The sequence below is a fragment of the Cephus cinctus genome, unplaced genomic scaffold (genome assembly GCF_000341935.2).
Source record: "Cephus cinctus unplaced genomic scaffold, Ccin1 Ccin1_scaffold1001, whole genome shotgun sequence".
Lineage (NCBI taxonomy): Eukaryota > Metazoa > Arthropoda > Insecta > Hymenoptera > Cephidae > Cephus > Cephus cinctus.
In genome coordinates, this window is record NW_014333545.1 from 39859 (window position 1) to 59618 (window position 19760).

A 19760-nucleotide genomic window follows, 5' to 3' on the forward strand; every position below is an offset into this window, starting at 1 on the left:
GCATAAAGGTAAATGTCCCGTATGCACATATATGCGTGCGGGGAAAGAAGCTAAAGGAGGAATATCACGGGAAAGTACATTCGTCGCGTTTAATTTTTGTTTTCTTTTCTTTTTTTGTCTTCGTCGATATCTGCATAACTTCGAGGGGCGACCGGCCGTGTTGCGTCACTATTAAATAATAATCGATTGAGATTGTATAAGAGTCCACGGTGAATGTAATGGAATTGCTCATCGCGATTAGATAATATCACGGTATTAAGTAATTTTAACGATCTGCGATGACCACGAGGCGCGTAGGTGACATACGATGATGATGATGACCTCGAATCATGGAGCCGTTTAAAATATTATCGAAAGAAGAAATTATGATAATCCATTTCAGAGATTTGTCGTCTTAAAATCTCGTAAAGTATGCAGATGTGAATATTCGTCGATAGAAATGAAGAAAAAAAAATTTGTTCTCGGCCGGTAAAACAGATCCGACAATTTTTTTTCCTCCCGCGCAAAAATGCGCAATTCCAAGAGAGATTAGAAATCCCCTGCAAACTTTTGCACAATTATTAAATAATTTACACGTTAACGCGAAGCGAGGTAGTTACCAAGGTAAATTAGCACTGGGTTAAATATCCACGAAAATTTGCACGCTCTTCCGACAATACGAAATTGCAAAAGCACAGCCTCCGATTAATTCGTCAAACGGAGATCTCGTCTTGAGTAAAGTAAAGAAATATATAAATCTTGTAAACAATTTCACGCGTCATTTTCGCAATATTCCAAGAAGCGTCCAAACACTTTTCACCTACAACGTGGTGACGACCTTTAAAAAAAAAAAAAATCCCATCTTAAGGAGTAGGATCAAAGGTCATTCGTCACTGATAGAAAACGAGAGTCTCTTAAGAGCCCTTGCGACGCAAAGTGACAGTCTCCATTGAAATTCTAAGAGCAAGTCGATGTCAAAAAAAAATGTACAGCCATAAAAAAAGTTCGTCTTCTAATTGTTCCAGGATGTGTGTAAGAGTCAGTGCGAATAATCACAATAACAAGCGGACGGTAAAAAAAGACGAAAGTGAAGCGAGAGAGATGGATCGGGATAAAAGTCCAAGTACGTAAGACACATCGAGAAGCAATCCTTAAGCCGCTCTCGTATCGGGCATGGAAACGCGAATATGACACGTAGGAGTCCAGCCCGTGAGGACAGGTTCGGCATTATGTAAGGAACCGCTTTTATAACTTGTTGCACTGCGCGACTCCAGCGACTCGAGCGACGCACTCGCTCGAGTCGAAGAGTTCGAGGAGTTCAAACGGCTGAATGTGGAGGAGAGTTAATAAGTGAATCGGTGGGTTAAGAAGCGCCAGTGGTAGTTCCCGGTAAACGTGCAGACGCGATATATAGTTATACGCGTAATGTAATCGGCAAGTAGATACGGGTGAATGTCAACGTGGATGGTCAGACGAGTAGAAAATAAAATTTACTATTCAAAGCATCGACTAGTTTTTTTAACAGATCAAGAGTGACGTTTGGCAAGATACCGTAATACATTTTTTTTATTTTCAAAATTTTTTTATTTAAATCTTTTGTCAATTACCCAGCATCTTCTCGAAAAACGATAGTTGTCTCTTGGATGCCGTGAAAAATTTTTTTTTTCAAAACCCGCATTCTCGTATCTCGAAGATACCGATCTTTTTCTTTTTTTTTTTTTTTCGTTTCCTCACACATCTCCATTTTATTCACATCTTTCTTTGTCAATTACCCAACATCTTCTGGAAAAAGGATAGCGGTTTGTGGATGCCATGAAAAATTTTTTTTTTCAAAACCCACATTCTCGTTACGTATCTCCAAGATACTGATCTTTTTTTCTTTTTTCTTCGTTTTCTTCCACGTCTTTCATGACGCGCGCACTTTTTGCACGGTTCTCTTCAATTATTATCCAGCTTCCGACGTTTTCCACTGCAGCCAACTGCACGGTGCCAATTATTCCAGGCGAGGCCCCGGGGCGGCTACCGGTTAACGACTGGAAGAATTTGTCGAAAGAAATTTACGGGACGCCGACGACCAGGACGCCGACAGTCCTTTCCACGTTATATCCGCTGTTACGTACACGAGCATTAAACATTTCCAAGCATAATGCGCAATTTCCGCCATGTTGCTTTTACTTTTCCTTCTGTCTGATTATTCTTTTTTCGCACCTTCCACCACTTCCCTCATCCGTTTTCCTTATCGTGACTCTTATTCCGTTTACATAGCAACGACAATCGTCCTTAGTACCTAATCACATATAACGAGAAAAAAAAACCAAAATCAATCATGATTAAATTATCATTCCCTATATCCTCCCTCTATCCTCCCACCCCACTATAAGTAAATTTTTCAAAAATTCAAAAATTCAAAAACTCAATTATCAATTCGTCCCAAAAAAAAAAAGCATCGCCTATCTCAACTGCTTAACTCGGAACATATCAAACAGTCAAGCGTCTCCGGCTAATCGGCGTCGCGATGCTTTCCATCCGGAAAAACCGGATGCGCCTCGATCAATCTGTTAATTCCTGATTCGTCTCAGCCATGCAAATCTCGTTCCCTCTTTTTCTCCGATTACAGGATTAAATTACATAATGATAATCATCAGGTCACGATTAGCATTCCCCTGACAATAGACGCCATATTGTTTGGCCCTATTAATATTATTATTACACTATCAGCCAGCATTGAGATTGCCCATACGCAGAATCCTTCTACTGGACCTTCTTCTTGACGATGAATCTCCTAGATTATCATCGTCGAAATGAAACTTTCGTGATTTGCCGCATAACCGTTTACGCAATTGCTGTGTTAAAACGGCCATTTGCTATTTATTGGTACACGTTCGCGTTTTGCCGCTGTTCAGGTAAATCACCGTTTCTATGTCTAAACCGTGATGATTTGACAGATTGAATTATCCCTCTTTTTAAAATCATTAAATCGTAGAGTCACGAAATATCATTGATTCCCAATAGACTGTATATAGATAAAAAATCTATCACTAGCTAATCAACGTTAGATCGTAGAGAAAAAAAAAATAAAGCCAAAATTTTTGTCAATGGACACTAAAACAATTTTTATTTATGAAATCGGCCTGCAAAAAAATTCGTATAAAATTTTCCGAGCTTGTCGTTAATTTTAGAAAGTTGAAGATCAATCCTATCGTTCTAGTCGAGTTTCCAGTTAAATTTAGTAATTATTAGGCATTATTTTTATTCATATAAATCACCTGACGTCACCCACCTTTCTAAGTCAGATTTTTCTTTTTACCTTGACTCTCGGCCAATTCACTGAACACAGCTGATACCGTTATGCGGCGTTTCCATGATTTCTTATAAATTTCACTAATCAGGCACAGTCGCACGGAGAAAATTTATCAAGACGACCTTTTTTCTAGTCCAAATAAACAACAAAACAGTCATTAGGTCCATTCGCAATGAACGACGAAATCCGAACTCTGTGAATCCCACATACGTCGGACTCGTTACTAGAAAGCGTAGAATGAAGTGGGTGGATCATTCTTTTTTTTTCAACAGCTGGTACTACGAATCTGTGAAACTTTTTTTTTTTAAATTCTATTATGCAACTACGTCACATAATAAACACAGAATATATATATTTCGAATTTGATGTCTTTACTTCCGTACGGTGATTCGCAAACGGGGATTAACGTTAATAAAAAAAAAAAATCATCCTTTTCATATCGATCCTTTCAATTGGATGACATTAACGATCTAATCGAAATTATAATATAGCTCCGAGCAACGTGGCGCCACGTATTTAGAATACACACGAGGAAAGATCTCGCTGCGAATAATCTAATCGTACATAGATATATGTATAGATATAATATTGTGCGTAGACGCACGAGTGACATTATATACATACATATATATATATATATTTTTCACTTTTTATTTCTCTCTCACACGCAGCACGACGCACTCTCGATCAAAACAAGTCCTAATAAAGATTTTCATGATCCCACCTGTGTTTGATTTCACTAGATCACGATTCCTAAAGGTTTTACGTTATTGCTACGGCTTGAGGCTGATTTTCAATCGTTTAGAAAATTCGTATGCAGATTACTCTATGGAAGTATAGGTGATTGATGGAAATTTAAGTAAGTGGCAAAAGAAAAATTATTGTGTCTATTAATGTATGGTAAAGGTAAATTTTCACTAAACTACATTAGGGCTCCTGGTGTGCATATAGATCGTAGATTTATTTCGCATTTGACGTAGGGCAAGGTATAACGTTACCAAGGCGTCGCAACGCCCTTTGGCAATGATTGACACCTGACCACCCGGTCGTCCTGGCTCATTTCATAATCAGGGACGCCGGACGCCGCGAATCCGTCGAGCACTTCGGTTTATATAACGAAAGTTATCGCTTTCCTTTTACACACTGCGGGGACCCCAAGTCCTCCTGACAAAAGGCGCCGAATGAGTAACGGCGTCGCGACGCATTCGTTAAAGCGTCTCAAAAGAGTTACCATTTGACGATAACGGTACCGTCAAACCGAAGGGATGGAAAAAAATGTTTGAAATTAAATTGTCGTGAAACTATGAAAAAAGAAAATGTCCTTGCACGCTACTCAAAATTTTCTTATCACTTGGTATCATCTTTCTTTTTCTAGCGACACCGACATTACGTAAAAGTGAATTTTGATTTTTCTATCCCACAGGACTCGCCCACCCACACCGCGGCGCTTACCTCTCGTATTAATTAATGATGACTCACCCGTTATAAATTAGAAAATATTAATTAGAAACTAGGCTAATCCGAGTACAGCTCGGTAGCCCCGTATACGAGGAATGCCGATATTAATTATGTTATCTATCTCTTCAGTTAACTTCGTAACTCGAGCGGAGGTGTAGAAGATCTGGACCACACAGTGGAAGCTGAGCGACATCAGTTTGCTTTTAGAAACCGATCCGTGGGCCGTCTCGATAGTCAAGGACGAGCTCGAGCAAGGTCCTCCGGTTCTTCAGTTCGACGAAATTCCAAAAAAAATCCACCCCCGAAGAAAGATAACGGAAACCAGCATGACGAAAAAGAAAAAAAAAAAAAAAAAAATCCGAAAAACCCTACCAAAAACATCGACCTCTCAGACCCATAAAAGGAAACAATACCTCCATTGTCTAACAGCACTGTTACCAACCTGCCGACCCATAAATTCCCATAGCACAATCCACGTGCAATTACAATGTAAAAACTCCGAGCAAGCACGGTCTGAAAGTGACGCAACGTATTCCATAAATAATGAATATTCATAAGCGATCCCTTACGAGCAGCCATTATCCGGAAAGTGCCATTGTATAATGGGAAAGTAAGTCCACGGTGTCCATCTAAGGATAAGATATCTATCCATTATCCATGACGTCTCCCGTGTCAATTCCTAGCTGAGCCAAAGCAGCAACCGGCTTGGTTATCGTTCGTCACTTTTGAACGAACGTGTACAAATGATCCTGCCAATCGTACGGACGTATTAAAACCCGATCCGGCTTAAGTACAATTTTTAAGTGGCACCAACTTGCAGGTGCGTAACGCATGTCGTCGTAGTGGAGCAACAGTGATAAATCGGGTCTCGTCCCACGTCTCGCTTTTAAGAAGATTTATGCAGCCGCGAGAGAATAAGTTGAGTTTGGTAAAGTCGACGATATTCTCATAGGTCCCTGTCCTGCCGTGCACCGGTATATATATAGTGTCAAAATAATAAAGGGCTACGCAGTTGAAAGGCAACGGTGAAATTTGACAGCTGTCGGACGACCGATAAAAATCGGTACCGGTTGACCCGACTGTCGGAGAGCCAAGTAAACTAAATTTCTAGACAAAAACCGCGAAGACGTATTTCGCGCTCGAACAGTCATCGACCTTAGGTACCATCGGGTCAGTGACGATCGATGATCTTGCTCGATGAAAATCGTTTGCCGATCTGCGGTTTAACCGATTTCGAACGATTTGTACGAGCGTTGAGGACGGTTGAGGGATTTTAAGGACTTTGGTATACCTCGCGTGAGTGCGAGAGAGACGGAGCCATTGGCGCTTACGTGCGTAAGACAAAGACAGACCTGCGAATCGATGAATATGAAAATAAATTACGTATAATGCGTCTCCGTATGCACAAGGCTGTATGAGTCGTGAAATAAAATCGGCTCGCGAAACTTCGTGCGTCTTCGGAAAAGCACGAGTCTCGCAGGCACGACGTATTATTACTCCCATGGTCATCGTACGTGGAAAATTACATATTTCAGGGAGGAATTGGAGCATGCGCCGTGCATCAGAAGCACCGTACGTTAAAAGGAAAGGAGGAAGCAACGTAGGTCGTCATTTCCTTGGGATTCCTGTGAATTAATGTCAATAAAGTATCCAGGGACACAAGACGTAAAAGGAGATGAGGACGTTGGGATAAATTTTTTTTTTCTTTTTTTTCACCTGACAACCATTAAATCAACGATATCTAAACTTTCATAATAATATAATAATTACTATCATTCATCCAGTATCCCGTTGAACGTCCTATATTTCCAAACGGCAACAATTTTTAAAACGTGAAATTTCATTCGATCCCGATAAAAGCAAACGATTCCTTACCGATCTTTCATGGTTGACGATCTTCTCGATTTATTTATATTCACGGTTATATGTAGGTATACGTCGCTGTTATATCATGAATCGCGATATAGATAAATCGGTATCTTTTTTAACCAAAAAAATAATTCTTTTATCGTGATTATACGATCTTACGGGGAAATAATTTTGATCGGCAAAATGACGCAACCAAAAGATTCACAAGTTTTGTCAATGCAATTGAAACGACCACAGAGATTACCGATTTCCCTCGACAACGCTTGCGTATAGATACGCTTGATAAATAAAACTACGAAATGCCCGGGCCATAACGTATTTCATTCAAGGCTTGTAAAACGTGACGGTTTCTTAGAGGACAAGTGGAAGGAAAAAAAAAAATTCACTAGTTAGCCAGGAACTTTCTATTCCGACAGATCGGCCAGAACCGAGCAGAGCGAAGGAATCGTCGCGGAAGAAATCGCTGACTTCGTATTGACGACAGTAATCATCGGCATCGTAATCGGGCAGGAGGAATCGTAGCGGATGGAAATTATCGAATCTCGATCTGTCATGGAAAATTGTATATCAAATGGTTAAACGTCAGGAACGAGAATCGGTACCGTGAAATCGTTAACGGCTGCCTGTACTAACTCGGGATCAGTGTCAGTTTCGTATTGGATGTTTTGAATAATAAAAAAAAAATGTCATAGGCCAATGAGCGAAATTTGAAACACGTGATCATCCTTTACTTTCAATTTTATGGGTAATTTGATATTCTCACGATACTAGTATACTCCCCGTGTGGATGTATACGTGGTCCTTTTCTATATAGAAAATTCAGAGAAACCATTTCGTACATTTTTATTTCAATATTCTCTCTTTTTTTTCTAATGGGACTTTTTCTCTTTCTTTTTTTTTTCTATTACGCGTATGCCTATGCCTTTTTTTTCTTTGCTGTACTACGCTAGACTCCGGTCGGCCTTGCTTGAGCTTCCATGTCTCCGCGACGAAGAGGAGTCATCGAATCGTAGTGCTCGGAGTACGTGACTTGACGGTGAGTAAGAGCGATTATAAACTATAGGCGATCTGATACGCGCAGTCTGAGAGACGTAACGGCACCTTGCGTATACTACAAATGTCTACGCAGTGCAATATATGTATATGTAACACAAGCATAAATTTGCATATGCAGCGACAGACAATTCGCGCCAGAGGGTATTAAAGAAAAGAGAAAGATGAAACGAGGAAAAATGAAAAATAAAAATTTTAAAATTGACAAAATAGGTAAACTCGAATAACTGAAGATAGAGGTATTTAATTTTTCGAATTGTTCCGTGGAATCGCGCGAAATTTTTCTTTTATTAAATGGCAATCCTTTTGGGATAATTGAAGAAAAAAAATATTCCTCTCGCTCCACTTCGAGAAGCCCAGACATCTTGTAAGGTTGCTCTGCCTGCTTACCTACCAGATGAGGATCGGATGGAATTGCGCGCGACGCGAGACGCAGTTGATAAATTGACTCGTCGCCTATAGAATTTCACGGTGTCGCGTGTCAGGCTGGCCAACTTGGCTTTTTAACTTTTAATTAGCATCGGACTTCCGCCCACGCGTCACCAGATAAAACGCGAGCAGTAAAAAGGTAGTGACTTCATTCGACAGGGGTTGTCGATGCTGGCGGAGGAGGAAGACGTCGAGTGTGACGTCTTCAAGTTGGTAGGTAATTTCGATTTTTTTTTTTAATACTCGAACTCGATCGATTTTCTTGCATCGCCGTCTAATCGATTTGCCGAATGATTTCGTAAAAAGAAAAATTGCGATTTCACGTGAGCCGGAAGTTTCACGATGATTTTGCTCGTCGATCGATTTAACGGATAAGAGACACACGTGACGTCCTGCCGGTACTTATAATTACGTGTTGCGCTTGTAGTGGCCAAACTGCATGGGCTTAATGAAACGCGTTGCATATCGACGGAATGGGTTGGTACCCGTGGTATTTTGATATGGGACGAGAAAATAGCCTTGGAAAGTTTTGGACATGTCGTCACTTTCCAAAGAGGATTATTGTATAATTTGAAAGTATTATCAGGTTGTACAGCCTGATTGATTTTCTTTTTTCTTTTTTTTTATATTTTTTTATCTAGACAACGAAACGCTTGATTTGATGAAATATTAAATAGAAAAGCTGATGACGTTATGGAGCCTTTGAATTTTTCGAAATATGGCAGCAGCCTCGAACGTCGAGTATTCAAAGTTAGGTAAAGATCAATTTGAATTTAAAAAATAAAGAAAAAACAGGAAGAACAGTACATCTTGAAAAGGCATATTAATGTTTGTACAGATTTTAAACGAACGTCTGAGAACAACACTCGACTGAATTGTGAAATTCAATGTACTTTCCCATAACTGAAATGATATTGAATAAAATATTTTCAAAAAAAAAAAACTTCCCACGCTATTCTCAACAGTTACGATTCTTGAATAAACGTTGAGATACGTAGTATCATTCTTAATGATTTTTGCTTCGACCTTGTTAAAAATCTTGTAAAACCCATCCGATACAATTAACAAGCTCATATCGATTCATCAGAGCCAATATGTATCAATATTGTTCGTTACTAAAAAAAAAAGCGCATGACGCACAGGTAGCTCCCAATGTAAATTTTTCATCCGATATACGTATCATCGTAAAGGTACACAAGATTTCTTACACGCATCTGTCACTAATCAACATGTCCATCTCGGCTTACACGAATCCTCGCGGCAACGTGATCCATAGATCCATAGATCCATGACAGATCGTTACCGTTACGAGACACACGTATACCGATACGGTACACATGAGTAGAGAACGATTGAATGGAAAAAAGAAATCTAATCTTGTCGGTTAGTCGCGAGCGAATAAAATTTGGTTTTTCGAGTTTTTAGGTAAAATTCAAAATTAAGCAAAAAAAATTGTACTGTAATAGTAAAATTGAAAAATATTATGTTCCATAAATGTTTCCATTGAAATGTCACACTTTCGTTTGGTAACGATATTGTCATTGCCGATTGTGGGCCTCGGGCCCCTTTTCTCTCCCACCCCTTTAGATACTCCCGACATTCCTTTCCTTGCAGCCATTGGTAGGCTCACGTATCTACTTTCTGCTTTGTACAGAGAACAGACAGAAAACCAAGACGGATGGTGCAATTAGCTGGAATCGTGAGCCAGACTCTTGGTGTCCCATAAGTTATGGCCGCCTTGTTATGGCGTCGAGTTGTCTATATAAATTCCCATTATTGCTCTAGTTTTTCCTGCGTCTTTACCTTTGACGTCGATGCTATTTTCAAATTGGTGGAAAAAGCGTGTTTGACGCTCGGCGACAAAATTTGGAATTTGGGATTTTCTACTGCTGGAAAAGGGAATGACGAGTGTGATTGTGGTTGGCAAAAATTCGAAAAAAAAAAAAAAAAAGTTATTGGGTAATTCAAAAATGACAATTGCGAATCAATCATTCCGTAACTAGTTATCAGGCCCAGGGCTAGTCTCTGGCTCTACTCTCTAGTTTATTGAATTAATCTGATTAGAACTCAAAATTGAATCTGCCGCGTGAAAGGACCAATGATGGACGTGAAACGCGATCGGCATTGTAGCGTAAGAATTAATTTTCTCTCGCTCGAGCGTAGTGGCAGCACTGTAAGTAAGCGAAAACGTACGGGAAGTTGGTTACGTTTACTTTTAAATCGTGGGTGTCGATTCCGGATCGGCAGGAAGTTTAGAAGCCGGCAGGTTGGTACCGCCGCGATGTTTTATCCGTTAAATTGAAAGTACCTAAAGGACGTTGAACCGTCTTGGAAATATTTTTTATAACATTGGTACAACAGCCAGCAATTAGAGTCCCATAATTCTGTCCTATGAAATTAATTTTTCACAAATATTTCAATTACTTTATCGATATATTTTTTTTTTCAAGTTATTTCGAACCGTGAAAAAACTTTTTTTAAATTTCTATTCAATGCCATCGCTCGGTATTTGTTATTTAACTTTCAACATTGATACATTCCTTTTACTCTAATTGGGTTTTTTTTCGATTACTAATTGCTCGCCGTATAAAATTACGAAGGTTTTGGTTCGATTATTCTCAATATTAACCGACGAAAGTGTCTGTCGGTAGTTTACTAATTAGGAGCTGTGTTCACTTTGCATGCTATATTTCACTTTCGAGTTCCACATAGGCGAGCCTTCGAGAAGGTCGATACCAAGTCGGCAAAGTAACGTAGGAGCCAAAGGAACCGGTCGCGCGAGAATCGATTTTGAAATTTGGATTTTTCTTCACGGTCACAGCTAAGCGACATCCAGTTACTGACGGTATAAGCGTACATTCTAGAACCAGTATGGAAGCAGTGCTTTAAATTCGCGAATTTTCGAAATCGCAAAAACTAAGCATCGTAAGTGGAATGAAAAAAAAAAAAAAAAAATTGAAATTTCGAAAAATATTTTTCTTATTTTTCACCAAATTTTCATCGGTCCCTACCAGCAAGGCCGAGTATAATAAATCTATGCCTGGAGGCCGTTGAGCGATCGTCACTAAAGTTACACTTGACAATCGATGAAAGATAATTGGATTTTAGTAAATTCTTAGAAAATAAACTATTTTGCAAATCTTTTTTTTTACGCATAAAATAGACAATTTGGATTAGAAAGCATCTCGGCGAATTTACCTGTTTCGTAGAGAACTGCGGGACGCTGGTGGTAAAATATTTCCAGTAATATTATTATTGATATTGGCATTTCGGATGCTGCGCTGATCGGCGGAAGTTCTGGGTAACCTGGGACTTCCTGCCAGGGCGAAGCCCAAAATGCAAGCGGTGAGTACCGCTCTCCTCATGTTAACAATGGTCTTTCCACTTCCCTTGCTCGATCTTTTTACTCTTGAACACACTTTTCAATAAACCGTCCCTTCCTATCGGACTAGGTTAAACAGATTTTTAACCGATTTTTAATCCGGCTGATTTTTATCCTCGTGTGCTTTTTTTTTAATCCTGTCACGCGTCCTTTGACAAAATTCAGTCCTACCGCGGCTCTCCTTATTTAGTCTTGATATCTTTTTATTATTTTTCTTTATTTAACACGGGATCACGATCGGACCGGTATTCAATAAATCCCGATCGGTTCGCGCGTCTTGTTCTTGTCCTTGTGGCTTTTTAAACACTTCAGAACCTTCTACTCCCCTTTCAGTCACGTATTTTATTTTTCGATGTTGCACACACTGATGGCTGCTTAATGACAATACTCCATGTGGATTAACACCCGTACAGGTACGGCTGTACAGTTGGTAAAATACATGATCGATGACCTTGCCGATAACTAGATTCTTTAAGTAGCTTTACTTCAAACTTGACTTTCTTGTTGGTTTCGTTGCCTTCATGTATTCCTGATACCGATTTCCTTGTCTGCTTATTGCATATGGTTTCTGTCACGAGCACTTCGCTCTACACAAAACAAACCAAAAAATCGTTATCTCTGTGATCGCCGAAAAACTTTTCGTTGACGCGAAAGCAGAACCGAAAAAAAAAAAAATTATCAAATTTCAATTAAACGCTCGTAAATACGAATACCGATCGTTGAAAATTTCAAAGTACCAAAATCGTTGGACGTAACGATACAGAAAAGAAAAAGAAAAGTATAAACCAAAACACAGATGACATAAAAATATCAAAAACACTGAAATACACACAGCACGTAAAAATGGCATAAAACGCAAGAAAGATCGTTTCACAAAAACTGTCAAAAATTAAATATGACGAACGATGACTTAATTATTTTCGAAAATATAACACAAAAATTAATTCAAACCGTCCAACGATTTTTCGCGCGCGTCATTTCGGTACGATCCGAAAATCGTTTAGAATTTTGCGCTCGAGGCGCGCTTCCGTAACGAAAGAGAAGAAAGAAAAGAAAATGTAAAATTTCAAAGTAATCCAGCGTCTCGAAAATTCGAGAAAACTCGAAATTCCACGAAGGATCCTCAAAATTGAAATTCCTCCAACGATCTTCGCTCGATTCTCTTTCACAAACTTTAGGGCCCAATCACTCGCTCACGACGAGAGACTGTAAATATCGGATTGCTCGCTGAGCGTGATCCGTCCGTAGACTCGGCGGCTGGCAAAGTGTCTGTCCGTCTGTCCCAGCGCTGGTCTCACCGTGGTGGTAAAGTCTGGGCAACGTGGGGCACCGACGTAGTCCCCGTTCGCGCTTACCGGGACACCACGGGCACGCGTTCTCAGTCAACTAAGACTTACTTTCACATAAGACCATGCCCGGCTCGAATAGTGGGGCATACTGGAATACAAGCGCTGCGTGGAGAAGGTGCCACCCAAAATTTTGTGAAACTCATGGCGAAAGATTAAGAAAAAAGTGACAAAATTTTTTGAAAAAAAAAAATAAAACACTCATCCTTTCACAACTTTTGCAACTAAACACACGCAATTACATAACGGACGAGGGTCGAGTATGAAACTGATGCACATAATCGATCAACACTAAAAGACTGAACACGTGTTAAAAAAATTTCAAAAATATTATCATATTTACAGTTTGGCAAAACCAGTTGAATCGCATACAGGATTTTCTCATGCGTTCTCAAAAACGAGCTATCCGGACCGATTGCCAGTGTCAAAGGACCGTGTAACAAGATCAGTTGTGGTCCACGTGCGATGCTGTACCGTAAGAGGAAAAGTGACTTAGAAAGGCTGGCTTGTAAATATCCTATTGGTATTCATCGAAGGCCACGCGTTACGCGTGTAGGTACCGTAATCAGTAAAGTCATGTAAATCGATAAAAAAAATAATTTTCATCAAACTCATACGATACATACCGATCTATCTAAAAACCACAGTCCAGAACCTCGAAGTCAAAGGAAATAAAGCAAAAGTGAAAAAAAAAATAAAAATCCGCTGTACAAAGCGACGATTTTTCAATGACTGTTCGAAATCACTAATAGTAGTTCGCAGGTCTGCTTGGGGTCATGAATCGGCCAAGTTAATTCTCCGGATGACGTGCCACGTACAGATCCGATACACCTGGTGCTGCCAAAGGTCATGCCGAGATCAGGTGATTGACCTCGAGAAATGATCATGGGATCGGATGGGTCTGCCGTGGCGTCTGGAGTCAGTGAGTTCAGGGGCATCGTTACCTGCGATGACTAAGCCATTATTCTGCCTGGCAGGAGTTCAGCAGGGCATCGGGGTAAACGATCCCTTATATCAGAGTGACCCAATGGGCTCGCGGAATCGTTGGCTGACGTAGCGATTGGATATGCGGGACCGTTAATGACTAATTAATGATTGCATAAGTCAACGGTAAGAAATGGCTGTTGCGTAACCCAAAGTTCATTAGTACCAATGATAATAGCCAATTGTCAACAGTGCAAAGTCATACGTGTATCACGTAACGCGTTACAGATTTTCGAAAGGACTAAATTTCAATCTACATTTAATTGCGCAATTACCTGCTCGAGTAATTGGTAGACGGTGGTGCAACGATTATTTATATAAATTCGTCGACAACTGCAATTGCACCCTGCACTTTTGTATTAACAATCGAATAAGTGTTTTAACACTTTCGATTGTTCGCGTTAACATCATTCTTATGCAAGTTGCTTATTGCGGATATATATATATATATATATATATATATATATATATATATGATCCCACGTAATATCGGCAAGTGCCTCAGGGGCTACGTTGCCAATTCGGCAATGATTCAGCATGTCTACCTGTCCCGAAGCTGTCGACAAGTGACCCTTAGGAAAGCTGGCAACAGCCCAAAGAAAAAGGAACCCTTGGAAACGGGTTTGCAGGTAGAAACCGCCATTCCCTGGCGAGGACTACGTGCGTCATGGACACCGAGAAGAATTTAGTGCTCCAAAGGAGCCACACGGATATCTCATGATCATGCTACATTGTAGCGGTCCAGCATGCTGCAGCATCTGCTTGAGAATTCACAAGGCAAGAGTATATTGGAAATAAAAATAAACAGTAACACGTGACAACGTCATTAAGGCCTGCACGCTACGGTAGAAGCAGTGATGCACGCTTTGAGAAATTTTTCGCGATGCATTGCACTTGATTAAAAACCCACGAAGGAATTTGCATTGTTAAAAAAAAGAATTCGCAACACCGATAACCAGCAGATGCGCGGTATTAGAAAATGTCGATAAAGTTTAAAAAAATAACCCATAACATCGTCAAGACATGTATAGCAGAAGCAGTGCTGTTACGTAGATACTATGGTAAAATTCAATAAAATTCAGTGTGACAATACATCGGGAATCAACCTGCGTTACCTTTGGCCGTCCGACGTTACGGAAATGCACGGCCGCTCAGGCGGCTAGGTTGAGCTAGAGAGGGTCGGAGTAAGAGTCAGGCAAATTCGAACGATTCGGACGTATCAAATCGAAATCCCTTCACCAATTGATAAATTGGGAGACTCACCGGAGCTGGTGCAGCTGATCCGTGAAGGCCGAGAACCGCATCCAGGAGACACTCGGGTGGGCACTGCACTAGGACACGACACTACACCTCCGGAACACTCACAGAAAATCCATAGAACTTCTTGGATTTCGCGAGAGCAACGCGAAAACTGTACGAACGAAAACTTGCTATACGGTATTGAAACACGGTTAGAAAAACTATCAACAAATAGCACGGGAGCGCGAGCCAGCTCGTGACCCCTCGGTCGGTGTCCCGAGACAGACTGCTTTGACAAAATAGCCAAATTCGAGAACTAATCATTCTGATCATCTGATTGGTCGAGATCCTTGTAGCCGATAACTCTTCCATCTCCCTCGGGTCGTCCCTTTAAACCAAATCGAGAGCGTTCCTTGGCGAATCCGAGCGATGAAAAAGAAAAAAAAAATCAGTCATTCATCCGTTGCACCGTGTACTTTTCTGATTGATGCAGGATACGGGTAGCCGCTGTGTATGCCGCTTTACATATCATATACGCAATGCAATTGTTTATTATATAATTTCCTCGTTCCGTATTCGCAGTGAATAATGAATCCGTGGGAAGTAACGTTAACTATGTTGTGCACACTGGCAATCGACTACCGATCGTAAACCTGTTACCGCTGTATTGCATATTGTTCCCTTTGAAATTGGTTGGAATTTTAAATGCACACAGAGAACCACAACAGGACCAGTACACACTATAGTTGGGGTCCGACTGCAATTTCAAAAGGAATCGATCTTTTTAGTAATAACTTGTAATACCGATCGGATCCAGAATCTGCGATTACAAAGTCCTTGTTATATTACGACTGCCATATCATTAAGGTCCGTGCACACCGGAGTCACGAATTTCTTAGTCTTTTCTACCGCTTGCGAAATATACGTTTGCTAGTGAAACGAGATTATAACCGCGAATTTCACTCTGATCGGTATTTATAGTAAGTAAATAAAAAATTATATAAAATATGTAAAATACTAAATATCGTTACAACCTTCCTGTCTACTATCTATCCTTTACCAGTGAGCACTTCATTCCAGTATCCACGTACGCTACGCATACCGGCGATCGTACCGGTTTCGACTTTGCACGTTGATATATTCATTCGTACCTGTAACGTCTGTATCGCAGGTGAAAAAAACAAAAATAGGTTTGACACGTGTTAATTTAAATCCCTTGCCGATCTGAGAAAATGGGAGTAAAAGTTTGACAGTGAAAGCACCCAAGTGCATCGTGGGGGCAATTAAAATAATCATTAACCGGATAGGATCGCGCATGAGCAATGAAGCGTGCACGATAGTGCACACTACGATTTTCCTTTACCGATAAAATTTGACGAAAGTAGAAAATGGCGTTATGACTTATAGAAATAATAAATGGCAAAAGTGATTGCTCAACAAAAATCGATATTTATTTTTATTGCACTGAAACAACTGGAAATACTATTTTATATTATAAATCATCTCGTGATATGATTTTATCGGAATCCTTCCAACACCTACGAAAGAGTCCGCGCATAATTGTCGATGCGTGGCGAGCCTGACGGAATTCCACCAAGTTTGAAAAATCTTATGAACGGCCAGCAAATGTTACCCAACTGTTGTGCACTGTCCATATGGGTGTACTCTGGATTTTATTAGTGTGAACTGGTACGGGCAACCGAGGCATATGTGTGTCTTGGCCGTTCTCGTGGTCATAACAGTATTGCACACTGTTGTTGTTATTATTATGGCGTATATCTACAGTACTTTATTGTCGATCGCGTTGGGCGAGCCTTAAGGTCCGCAAGAGAGGCTTCGACATTATTGGAGTAAGGCTGTATCGCAAATTGCGACTCTCCGAAGAGAATGGTCGCCTTTCAATGCCGCGAACGATGCTTCCATTCGTAGATATATATATATATTCTTGGCGTTATATAGATGTATAGTATAGAGTAGCGTAAGAGATTATATAGAGATTATTAAAGAAAGATTTTGTAATTGAAATTAAATCCGCTGAGAAGAAAATTTTTTACCGGCCGTCGGTAAGTTAGGAATTTTATTACCGGCTGAAATCATTAGCTTAAACTAGGTTACAATTGTTTTATGCGCGCAATTATGATACGTGTGCATTGCTTCACGGAATTTATGCCCGTCCATTTATCTACAGACATACCTGAAAGCTCGTGACTGATTTATGAATTTATAATGATTATTTTGCGTTCTGGATTTTGAATTTTTATTTCCTTATCATTCCCATTTAATTGCTTATATCTGTTATAGAATTTGTAGAATTATTTTCACGCATCGTTTCCTATATGGGTGAAGTCGAGAAAATCGTGAGCCACTCGGTGCAATGTAATCGAATGCCTGAAGCACTACCTAGACTCGAACCTGACTTTGCACTGTATACTTGGTCTTGACGTCAGAAAACTGGATCAATTGGAAAATAAACGCGCACCTCGCCCTCGCGTAATCCACGATGCGTGCCCAAGAGGCACTGTAATTAAATGCAGTGCTATGATTATTAACCTGAATATTTTCATATTCGTCATTGATCCCCTTAAAGCAATGTACGACGACTGCATAATGACGATTCCAATGATTTCACGAAGTCTCAATACTTCAGAAAATCAATCGCAGTGCATTTAAAATAACGAATGGAATGTATTCCCAGAAAAAAATTATTCGCACTAAAGATTATATAATTTAAAAAAAAAAAACGATTCCCCCAAAGTATAATACAAAAATTTGGTTTACCATACAAAAGTAAAAAATTTCCATTGAACTTCGCGCGATCCTCTAAGTCGTAAACCGGAAATAAGATGATCGCCTATCCCGCCGGAAATGCCGTTTCACGGATCGGAACGAAACGATGGAACTTTAATTAGAGAAATGACCGCTAACTTAAATACGTCACGCGATTAAACGTTTAGCCAGCGGGTCTAAAAGACATACAGCGCTTGCCTTTCTTTCCAGGTATCGTCAAAGGTAAATTGGCTCGTACGAAAATTACGAGTCACGAGACTCAATGACTCAAGTCTCGAGATTCGAAATATTTGTCAGTGACCACAGGAATCCCTGGAACTCTCGCTAAAATGCCGGAACAGGATATAATCATTGTACGAGATAGCGGTGAAATAATTTCTACAAAAATTTCTCATTTCTCATCCTTATCTTTCTTGTCTTTGCTTTCTTTCTTGATTTCAAGAACCAAGAGTATCCTTAAGGAATTCCATTTTTTTTCTCCCCTTTTCTTTCCCCTTTTCACAACTTTCAATACCGTCCACATAATTCTCTAGCGGACCTCGTGAATCTTCCGATACTCGTTCTCTTGAGTACGAATTATCCAAAATAGTGACCTCTTGACATCTTACGTTCGTGCGCACACGTTTCTGCGCATACACTACCGTCCAATGCGAAAAGTCTCAAAGGCCATGACAAACGACGCATTAACTCAGCCATACGCAGAAACAAGGTGCGTACACAATCGAGCCTGTCATGTCTTAAACGCGACGCGTAATGCGTGCGCGTTAAGTGGAGAAAACTTAAGTGCCGTAACGAGTACTTGATGACGAGCGTAACTGAAGCCTCGAAGTATCCGAACAAAGATTCGCAACGATTGCCGTTAATTGCGGTGAAAATATTTTTTTTTCAAAAATCCAAAAAAATCGTTAATCGAAAAAAGAGTAGCTTTTAGCTAAACTGCTAGGCTAACTGACGATCCATTATAAAATGATCAGCTAGGAAAGATTGCTGCATATAAATAAATTTTTTATATTTTCACCAGTGATATTTTTTTTTATCACAGATAAGAATTAAAATATGAAATTCGAAAATACGACTTTTTACCCGAGTCATTTTTTCTTATCGTGATCAACTAAATCCCTGGGCTTTTTAATTCTTTCTTTAATCACTACTGTCGAAGCTATTCGGTTTTGATGACTCGGCTAATTTAATGGGATACGATCGTTTGATAGGATTCGGTATCGACCTAGATACCAGATCTATTCCCACGTTTATGCTAGCCACTTATGTCAACTTTAAGTACGTATTTATTAGCGTGAAACAATTGCAATCTTTCACTTAGCCATTGTACTGCCTATATAAAGTATTACGTGCCGTAAGATTTTCTTAACGTAAGACTTTATGTTAAATATCATTGAAACGTGTAACAGTCATTTCTCACAGTAATTTCAATTCGTTTCATTAAATCGCGTTAACAATAATAATTAATCCCACGATCTCTTTGTCTATTTTAATTGGCGTCGCCTGTACGTTCAATTGTGAAATACCTTGTATACGCGCGCGTCGAGCGGGTTGCCGTTGCGCAGGGGTTTATTATTTGTATGGCAACAGTTGGACGGACATTAAATAATTATTAAAGATTTTCGTATTCGTGCAGTATGTGTTATAAGGATTTACGGAGAAATTGATCTTTAATTCGTCGATAATTGACAAAAATTTTATTTATACAGAATATCACCTGAACCATTGACAAGTTTTGTTTTTGTTTTGTATGTCAAACAGTAAACTAGTGTCATCGATTTTACTGTGTCCTTTTGAGCACGAATTTGGAAACTAATGATTTGATCTGCTGTTTGGTTTCTAGTTGAATAACAAAATTTTGATGAAAAAAAAAAAAGGTTCACCTCGGAGAAATACGTTGGGCCGAGAAAGGCGATTTAAGCTTGAGGTACGA

The 19760-nt window shown here is 39.7% G+C and overlaps 1 protein-coding gene across 2 annotated transcripts in view; it reads right to left on the reverse strand.

The window, feature by feature from the left end:
* The window catches only part of LOC107271616 (angiopoietin-2), a 51553-nt gene extending 38674 nt beyond the window's left edge, over positions 1–12879 (reverse strand). Inside the window, exons 1-2 of one of the 2 annotated variants that reach the window (XM_025088841.1) lie at positions 12770–12879; positions 11288–12058 (exon numbers count right to left, since the gene is read on the reverse strand). In XM_025088841.1, the coding sequence (XP_024944609.1) occupies positions 11288–11454 (167 nt within the window). In that variant the 5' untranslated portion in view covers positions 11455–12058; positions 12770–12879. The other variant, XM_015747822.2, reaches the window with a different exon arrangement.
* Positions 12880–19760: the final 6881 nt, after the last annotated feature.